Genomic DNA, 9,594 nt, shown 5'->3' with positions numbered 1-9,594 from the left:
AGTTTTCTAGCTTGACAATGGAGGCAAGTTAAAAAAAAAAAAAAGGCACCCCAAAGTCTAAGAAACCAGAAAGCAACGGAGGAAAAAAACAGTATCTGTATTTTATCTCATTGTTTCACACTCAGCTCACAGTTCTTATGGGCATAACTAAAGGTCTTTGAATCTTGTGATTGAAGATGCTTTAATTTGGTCTGATAGAATTTGGAAAACCCAGATTTCCCTAAACTGTGTTAGAACAATGCAGATCCTTGAGGGCTTCAAATTCAACATGCAGGTGCCTTGTGCTACCTCCCAGTCTATGCCACTTTTTTCTGACTTCCAGACCTTCCAGTCTGCAGCTGAGACTTCTGTTTGTCTCTTCGGCATCTTTCATGGCACCTGGAAAATAATTATGGATTGTGGCCCTTCAAACCATTATCAAGTTACTTAGAGGGAGGGTTCATATGTGGTTCCAGTTTGGCTTGGAGATGCCAGCCTGGTACTATCTTAGCCCAGCCAGTCCACCAACGGGAGCTGTGATCTTGTCCTCACCATGACTTTACTAAAGCTGCTCATTTTCTTTTTGATTTTTTTCCCCCCATTTCTTGCAGGAAAGAGCAAAAATCCTTAAATAATCCGAAGTTTGGAATGTAACCTGGGATTTTCATGGTGACAGTTTCCCTGTCTCTGTCAGAGGATGGAAGTGGCACCCCGTGGAGCAGGAGCCACGCCACGGCTGCATTCCCCGCACTGACCCCGGGCTGCTGCCTGAGTTATTGTTTCCTTTCAAAGGACAGGCTTTCCTGTGAAGATGATCCCATGATCGAGGCTGACGCAGGCATTCTGTTAAGGCTGGGCTGTACAAGGCTAAAAGGAGAGCGCCCAGCCAGCACACTGATTCTGGGGAAAAATTACCTAATTGCTTGCAGTTATCAAGCAAAACAAGCGTGTGCGGTGAATGATGCCGACTGTCGTATGTACCCTGCTGCAAAGGAGGCTGCAGGACATCATTTCTGTGGCGGTTTATGGACTGCAGCCTGGGCTGCGCTGGACGTGCAGTGTGAGGTTTGACAGCCGCACTGGGCAGCTCGAGATCCCCGAGGCTGCAGAAGAGCCAGGCTTGATCGGCCAGGAGGGCTAAAGAAACATCAGGAGGGGTTCAAGCACCTTAAATACATGTGCGCGGCAAGGGACTTCTACCCATAACATTTTTATTAACCCTGTTCAGAGCCGTTTTACAGTTGCCGGTGCAGTGGCCTCCAGGGAGGACCCAGTGATTGAGCAGGCTGCTGTAAACAAGCTAAACTACAACCAGGAAATCTGATACGAAACCGGTCCCTATCTATCTGCTGTTAGTGTAAAGGGAGATAAATTGCTCCAGGGACATAAACTCAATCTCAGCCAAGAATTCCTTTTCAGAGGGAAACAATTCACTGGCTCATACGCTCACTAAATGTTTTCTTCTGAAGGCTGCAGAAAAAATCCATACTATTTTAAGAATTTGTTGCTCGTATTCATCACACTGTCCTGAATGCTGGCACGCAAGCAACTCTCTTCACAATTATGCAGTTATTTTCCCCATACCAGCCCAAATCCAGCAAGATCGGGTCCTGCATCTCTCTCCTATAGGTGTAAGGGGCCAATATTAAGAGGTGCAGTCACAGAAGTGCCAGATGCAGAATTCCTCACACCTTCACCTGCGGCTGTCATACGAAGCAGTTTTTGACAGGACACAGAGGTACATGCAGTCAGAAGGCAGAAGGCAGTAGCTTTATTTTAGGAATAGCACATAGGCATTGGGTAGAGACTGAATTGTGAATATACATAGTCCCATTATCAAATAATATAACCATATGTCAGAAGTTCTGGTTCTTTGAAAATATTCACATAAAAATACCAAAGGGATTGGAGTTCTAACTATTTTGGAAAGTTACAACATGTAGCAAAATCTATGTACAGCATTTTCACATTTGTAATGACAGTTTCAAAAGAACCTCCAGTCGTTTAAATATTGAATATGTTTTTAGAAAAAAAAAAAATCAACTGAATGCAGCGTGCAACATCCAAAACGGAAAGAGGAGCTGAGTGAGCCCTGTCACTGCTGTCGGGGCAGAGGAGAGGCAGAGTCAGATGGGGCTGGAGCTCTGGGAACGCAACGCTGGGAACTACCTGGCACTTAAAGCTGTATAAACTGAGAACACTCGTGAAAATATACTTCACTTTCTGCAGCAGGGTTTAAAAAAATACTGAAAACCAAAGATTTGATGGTGATAAGGTCTCCCATAAATAATGCACCAGTTGGTGATTCTGTACTTGAGCAGAGGCTGCAGTAAGAGCTCTTGCTCTGGCAATAGATGGGAGGAAGGTTACCTATGCTACGGCTTGCTGGAGCGTGTCAGGTTTGAAAGGCAACGGATGCATTTTGCACAGAGTAATGCCTCACAATATTAACACACTGTAGGTTTGCTGCTGTAAAGCTCTCCGGGCACTGTGTCACCCAGAAGCACATGCACTGACCACGGGATGCCTGCTAGCCCTTTCCTCCCGGGGAGGTCTCAGAGGGAATTAAGTCATCTAAATAACAATCAGCCGTTGTTGAAGGATGGACCTGCATGCTTCTAGAGTTCCCTGGGTCTACTCAGAGGGAACCACTGGTCATACAGTAAAGGACTCCCAGTACTCCAGCCCTCGGGAGTGAATAAAGGAGGGCAGGGGATGTATTTCTCGCTGGTCTCTGCCCTGCCTCGGGGGCGGTCCTTGGGGCTGCAGAGGACTCCCTCTCATTTTTAGGCTACCAAGGGTTTTGTACTTTCCAAGGAGGCACCAAAATGCTCAGGGGTTTATGTCTCCTGGCAAGTTTAAATAAGTCTACTGCTGCTGCTGTTAAACTCTTGGGAAGATTTCAAGACCTGCCAGTCTCTGCCACACCTTTAAGTGAAGCTGATGGCCAGGAAGGACTCTGGGCTTTCCTTCCTCTCTAGCACAGCTGGGTAGAACCAGACTGGATCTGTTTTTGGGACCACAAGGATGTGCCAGAGGGGTTCTGCAAGGTCATAGTGCTTTCCATTGCCACTGGCCAGCAATGGCAGGGGATTAAAGCCTCTGGGCCACCTCCAGCGGTCTCCACTCTGTTGTGCAGCTCAAGGGCAGAAGGGCTTGGAGAGGGACTTGAGAGGCGCTCAGCAGCATTGCTCCTCAGGGTCCTGGCGGAGCAGGCACTGGTGGCAGCCCTCATCCCTCCCACACTCCTTTCCTCGCCTGACCCGCTCTGGCTCCCCAGGGAGTCTGTGGCTGGGCTCTAACCCCAGCCCCGAGGCTGGCGGGGGCGAGCGGTGCCTGCATGGGGAAAGCTGTATCCTGCGAGGGCTGTCTCCTTGCACAGCCATGCTCAGGCAAGTGGTCGTGGGGACGTGGGGAAGGTCTCCAGCAACTGCTGGTGCCAGTTATGCATGTTCTGGAAACACGGGAGAGTGGGCTTTTACCCAGATGTGTGTGAAATGCTTGACTCAGTAATATACTGGAAATGGAGGGTGCTAAGAAAGCTGTTGTCAAGACCATCACGGTGTTTACCTTCTTGTCCCTGTGCCTCACCCTCGCATCCATCCACTATCACCTATGGTGGCTTTTCAGTGTTCAGACTGCCCTGACCCCTCGGTCCGTGGTTCTGCTTGGTGGTAGCAGGTGACAGCAGCGTATTTACAACCAAACTCAACGGGAGCAAATTGCACTTTGTTGGCAATAAATTGTTGCACCTCACGTTGCTGCAGGCCCGTCACCAGGCAAGGGGGGAGGTCATCCTGGGGCTGCGCTGGCTCTCGCTGACCTGCACATCACTGAGTGCTCGCTGCAGGGAGAGAGCAAAGAGCAGGAGCTGAGAATCAGGCAAGGGCAGCTGGTGTGGACAGGGAGGACATTTCAACAGTACTGGCCACTACAGACTTAATTCTCCCCCGGCTTCCCGCTGGACAAGCCCTGACAGTCAGTGCATCTGCTCTGTGGTGCTCCAACCCAGCCGTTGTTAACCAAGAACGTCAGACCATGACAACATCTGCTTTACTCTCCATGGGGCCGGTGCTTGGACCATCAGCCCTCACCTCAGCCTCTTGCACCAGACAGCCAACTTGTATGTTAGAAAAATTGCACTTTGCAGACACTCAGGTACACATGCTTACAAAAAGCTCGTCTCGTTCCCACAGGTCACATGCAAGTAAAACGCTTCACTGACGCTTAACAGGAAACCCCTTGCTGGCTGGCTTTGAAAAGTATAACTCACCTCAAACTTGCTCATAAATTCTGCAAAAATGCCAAAGAAAGCTTCAGAAGTTGTCATTTTTGAGTCTTCCCCAAAGAAGGACAACACCTTGCTGAATTCTTCCATGGCCTTGTGCTGCAGGTCGTCCAGGGATCGGATGGCAGGCTGGGCGCTCTCCAGGAAGGACTGAAAGAAATGGCTTAAGGAAAAACAGCCGCACTGTGGGTCTGGTATGGATCAGAATCACTTCTGCTTATCAAATGGCTGGGTTTCATCTCAGGCTGGGTTTCATCTCAAGTCTAAGAAAGGACCTGCTGCAAATGCAGGCTGCGGCCGCATGCGAAGGGAGCCCGCTGGCAGGCTCAGCTGTCCCTAACAGCACTTCTCTGGAAGGAAGGACGACTCGGCAAGCTTTCTGGCCTTGTGGCACTGGGATTCTGCCATGCAGAGGCATGTGAACCGGTGGTCATCACAAAAGCTGGTTCCCATGCTGGCTAAGAGTGAGTGGAAGGTGGAGATTTCCACCATGCTCTCACCAAGTGCTGAGATGGTCCTTTCTTACCAGCCGGACACAGCCCTGCTGTTTACTAAGGAGGCATAAAGACAACTGAGTGGTTTTACTTGAGGGCAGTAAGTCACATTGGTGTTTTGCCCCTTTTACAGAAGGATACAGTCATCACAATTGCAAATCTGTCCTCTGCGGTAGCTGGCATGTTGTGACAGGCCATCTGTATGTCACTGATGGTGGTGTGCAGGTCCTTTAGGTCAGCCGTTAGTGTTCTCTGATTCACTACATGAGAAGAGAGGAGTCAACAGTGTTAGGAGACTTAGGTCTGGCTTGCTTCCTGCAGCAAAGCAAGGGCAACGAGCGTGGGCCATCAGTCAGGGTGGTTCAGGCTGTCTGTCTACATGGCTTTGCACAACCTGTCTGCATTGTCCAGGGTGTGGTGGACAACCAGACCTTCCTGCTGGCCTCCAGCAGGTTGCCAGCAGCTGCCATTGGGCGCTTGAGCCCAGAGATGCCAAGAACCTCAAAAGAAGCTTGGAACATGCCAAGTGCAAGGAACATGCAGGAGTCAGGAGCACAAGGGCAGCGATGGTTACACAGGTACTTGACTTGGGAGGGGGACAGAGGGAGTGTACAGGCTGGTAGGACAAGGGGTAACATCCAGGCTGCCCTCCATGGCATCTCATCATAGCACCAGCATTCAGGAGAGTGATGAGCAGTTCAGACTCATTGCTGTCTTAGGCAGCCAAGCGTTAGCTCTCCTACAGGCAAGGGAGAAGGTGAACTGCAGCATGTCAGGAGGGTTTGGGTTATGTGCTGCAGCTGTGTCACTCTGTGGCCTGTATGAGAGCGAAGCTGGGCAGCCCTGGATGGCACACGGTCTGAAATTGGGAATAAAGTGGCAGGAGTCTGGGCAGCAGGGAGCCTTCAGTGGCAGAAGTATTATTTAACAGTTAGGCCAGATACAAAATCCAGCTAGGAAAGCTACAGGTACAGACCTTCATCAAGTGGAAATTTACATCTCCAGGCCTGAATTTTCTCCTTTATTTATCCACTTTATATTATCCACTAATTCCCAAGGGAATTACTCACAAACAACAGGGGATGATGTGCAGCCCATGCTTTGCATGCAGCCAGCCTATTGTGACCCCACCAACACAAGTGGACGGATGATAACCCCAGCATCTGTGTGACTTTTTTTATTGCAACTGTAGGATCCTCAGTCAGCGTGACATACCTGTGACTGGACTGTGAACTCATAACATGAGGGGTGCTGTACACTCTGTACACACGCAATTGCAAGCAGTAATAATGCTGGCAGCCGCGCCAGGGAGGCTACACACCAGAGATGGAAGGAGGCGGAGGCTGGGTGGAGCAGACTGGCTCCTAGCACTTCCCTCTTCTGTTCCTCATTTGCACTTACAAGATACCTCTGAACTTGGGAACCACTTTTGGAAGTCAGAAGGAAGGTTCAGGTCAGGGACAGAGCCTTGTCTAGACACTCCCATGTGCAGCAGTGTGAGACGGATGAGACCTCCCCTGTCTCTAAGCTCATCCCTTCCTAGCCCTGTCCTCTCACTCAGGACCATTCCTCACTTGTTTGGGCCGCCATCCTGCTTGTGCCAACGCTGTGCAGCTCATGACCAATTCTAGACCCATACGAAACCAAGAGACAGTGCAAAGAGACAAGGAGCTTGCAGATGCTTTTGTTCATTTACCTTTGGCAGCGAGCGGCACTGTAGGAAGATCCTTGGCAAAGCCCAGGAGCTCTGGGAAATGTTGGCTAAGTGATTTGGCAAGAATGTGCAGGAAAGTGGATTTCCCATCAACAGTCTTGGTTGTGTTCAGCTACGGCAAAGCAAAACAAGTAAGGAGATTCCTATGCAGAGGAGAGCGCGTTTTGCCAAGCACCCAAATACACAGGGGCTCTTCTGTTGTGCTCAGCTCACCCTGCATTCACGTGTGTGGCAATTTCAAGCCATGCTATGTGGATTAATGTTTAAATAGGACATTTAATGTTTACACAGCATGTTACGCCCAGATTAGTAGCATCGAGATGCTAAGCAATGCCTCCTTTCCACAGGCCAGGGCTGTCACCCCGTCCCCCACCCCTCAGGAGTCCCACAGCAACCCACGTGGGATAAAAGGCCTTCATTTTCTCCTACCCCACAGCCAGAAGGCCTGGGTCTCAGGTCCCAGCACACTGAAGCAGCAGACCACCGTTAGGGCCTCTCTGAAGTCAACCCTGCACATCGATCCCAGCTTTCCCACCGGTCCCACCTCTGGGAGCCGCTGCACCCAGGAGCCTTGCACAAGGACAAGCACGATAAATCGGCACTTGGAGCTCCCAATATTAGTGCCTCCTGCACGGGAACAAGCATGCTTCATCTTACCTCGGTGAGAAAGTTGATTTTAAAGCCTGTTGTTTTGCTGGTCTTGGGCTGCCCATTGTTCAGATAATTTCCCATCGCCAGCACAAACTGCAAAGAGATACCTCAGTGAATCACTGGCCAGTGATCTCCAGCGCTTATATCGTACCATCTCCCATCTCCTTTTGTACCCACTTTTGGGATACAGAGACCTACCAACAATGTGGTAGGAGCAGAGGTAAAAAGCCTCCCTCTGTCTACAGGACAGTGGGAAAATACCCTTTTTTGTGCCAGGTCACTTCTGCTAAGGGGCCCTGTATGTGTGTTCATAGAGGATTTTTAATAAAACCTTATCAGTTCATTCAGTGGGTTAGATTAGGTGGATGAATGCATGTTAAAGGCAGACTTTCCGCTGTTTCTGTACACACTGTTCATCCTATCACCCATATGGCACACTGGGAGAAGGAGGGCTGCTAATGCGCCCATCAGCACGGCAGCCCCAAGGGACAGGGCCGCGGGTCCGGAGGCACAGGCTGTTCTCTTCTCCATGCTGCTCCCATATGAAGCCTGCACTGAACCCTCAACAGCAAAGCCCACACTTCAGCTACAAGAACTGGTCCTCATCCACCACCTCTCCTGTGTCTTCAGTGGGAGCTAGAAAACCCACCCCGTTTGTCATCTGCAGACCCAAACTTCCAAGCCCTTATAAGAGAACTCATTTGATGCTTCCCTATGTGGTTTATGTGGATGCTGCCCAGGAGGCCCCTTCCTTCTCCTGCAGCCGTCCAGAAGGTCTGTGCTGCCAGAGAGCTGCAGGGAGCCCATGGCACCACTAACACCAGCTTGGCTCCTTTGCCACTTCCAGACTGACGATGCAGGTGCCCAAGCTTTGTTAATGTTTAAGGGGGGATTTTGTCTTGTGTTATAGCCTCAGGCTTTGGGCGTGCATAATTTGGTTTTGCCTTTTTATTTCTCAGTTGTTTTAACTTGCAGGACCGGGCTAAGTCTGGAGGTCCACTCTGAGATCTCCTGCCTGCAGGACAAGGACTCTCCTGCTGACTGGCAAGTGCCTAAGCTCTCCTCTTCCCAAAGCCTTTTGCAGCTGTTATCTGCAGATCTTTAAGGGGATATTTTAAAGGGAAAGTAGTGATCCAGCAGAGCAGGCTTTCCCCTCCAGAATGCTCTGATTCCTTCTGCTGTGGCTTTGCAGCCTTGCAGGCACAGCAGGACCCCAGACTGGGCTCACTCGAGTCCTGATGTCCCTCCTGGGGCCTGGAGAGTTGCAGGGACCTCAGGACTGCCTGGATTTCAGCCTGGGACTCTCTGAATTTCTGTTCAGCACCCGTTAATGTGCAACGAGCCGTGGCCCCCCAAGGATTTAATAACGTGTTGGGGGGTTACTGGCCAGGAGCCACTAAGGAGCTTCATCTCTCATCTGGAAATGCTTTTTGTCACATCGTGTTCTCATTTATCCCACCTGCTTTACTTAAAAGCAAACCTGAATGAATTAACATTAATTTGGGGCAGCTCATCTCAGTAGGGTCAAAGAGCAGCTGCAGCAGGATTCGTTCTCTCCTGCGAATGTAGTGCCCCTCTGCCAGGCACAGCCCGTCCCCGGGATCCCGAGGAGGTCTCAGAGGGACGGGCAGCATGCGGGACCCCTGCCTGCACCGCGGCAGGGCTGGCACAAGCCCACGGCCGTGCACAGGGACCAGCCTGCAGTGCTACCTGCATGTGTACATGCCCGCAGCGACTGCTCGGCCAAACCCCGCATCCTCCAGCTCCGTCGCAGCTAAAGGGCAACCTCGGTGGGCTCTGCTGTGTTACTGCTGGGTTTCTGGCTCCTGCAGCCCTGCTGCGTGCTGCGGGTGCTGCGTGGCCGCCCGCAATCTGCCCTCACACATCCTCCCGAGGCCACGATCCCCGCAAGCCAATGCCAGCGGGAGCTGCCAGGGGATGGAGCCTGGCCAAGCCGGACCCGGAGGGGCCCAGGGCACAGCCGTGGGGCTGGAGCTGCCCTCCGGCTGCCCGCGAGCTGCCCGCGAGCTGCCCGCGAGCTGCCCGGCTGCCTACGGGTGCTCCCGTGGAGGCTGGGGACCCCCGGTGGCTGTTACCAGAAGGAAGGACTGTTCTGACCTCCAAGATCTTAGCCAGCTTCTTGCTGCTTTTCAGCTCTAGAGAGGCCTTGCAGATGCACTCGTAGCTAGCTTTGATCTCCTCTGTCTTCTCCTGCAGGGTGGTCTTAAAATGTAGGCTGCGCAGACGGATCTTGTATTCTGGTACTGACAACATCTGAGAGCAAAAGAAGGAGAAAATTACTACTATCACCATTAGCCATAATCCCTCCTATATGGTGTTTTTCCTGACATATTTCCCTGTTCTTGAAAGCAGTATGCACTTGCTTAGCACAGGCAACACCCCGGAGCAGCTGGGATGGCTGCTGTAGCTCGCAGAGCACAGCCACTTTGCTGCCACAGGACGGGGAG

At 51.2% G+C, this 9,594-nt stretch overlaps 1 protein-coding gene across 1 annotated transcript in view; it reads right to left on the bottom strand.

Moving 5' to 3' along the window:
- Positions 1-597: 597 nt before the first annotated feature.
- The window catches only part of GRID2IP (Grid2 interacting protein), a 42,518-nt gene continuing 33,521 nt past the window's right edge, over positions 598-9,594 (bottom strand). The window contains exons 18-23 of the mRNA XM_087732012.1: positions 9,245-9,400; positions 7,133-7,219; positions 6,458-6,587; positions 4,903-5,021; positions 4,253-4,417; positions 598-3,823 (exon numbers count right to left, since the gene is read on the bottom strand). Of these exons, the coding sequence (XP_087588138.1) occupies positions 3,752-3,823; positions 4,253-4,417; positions 4,903-5,021; positions 6,458-6,587; positions 7,133-7,219; positions 9,245-9,400 (729 nt within the window). The 3' untranslated portion in view covers positions 598-3,751. The remainder of the gene's footprint in view (positions 3,824-4,252; positions 4,418-4,902; positions 5,022-6,457; positions 6,588-7,132; positions 7,220-9,244; positions 9,401-9,594) is intronic.

The sequence above is a fragment of the Nipponia nippon genome, unplaced genomic scaffold (assembly GCF_047370975.1).
Source record: "Nipponia nippon isolate SJK-2023a ecotype South Korea unplaced genomic scaffold, ASM4737097v1 scaffold_5, whole genome shotgun sequence".
Lineage (NCBI taxonomy): Eukaryota > Metazoa > Chordata > Aves > Pelecaniformes > Threskiornithidae > Nipponia > Nipponia nippon.
This window is presented reverse-complemented; position numbering and strand designations above follow the sequence as displayed.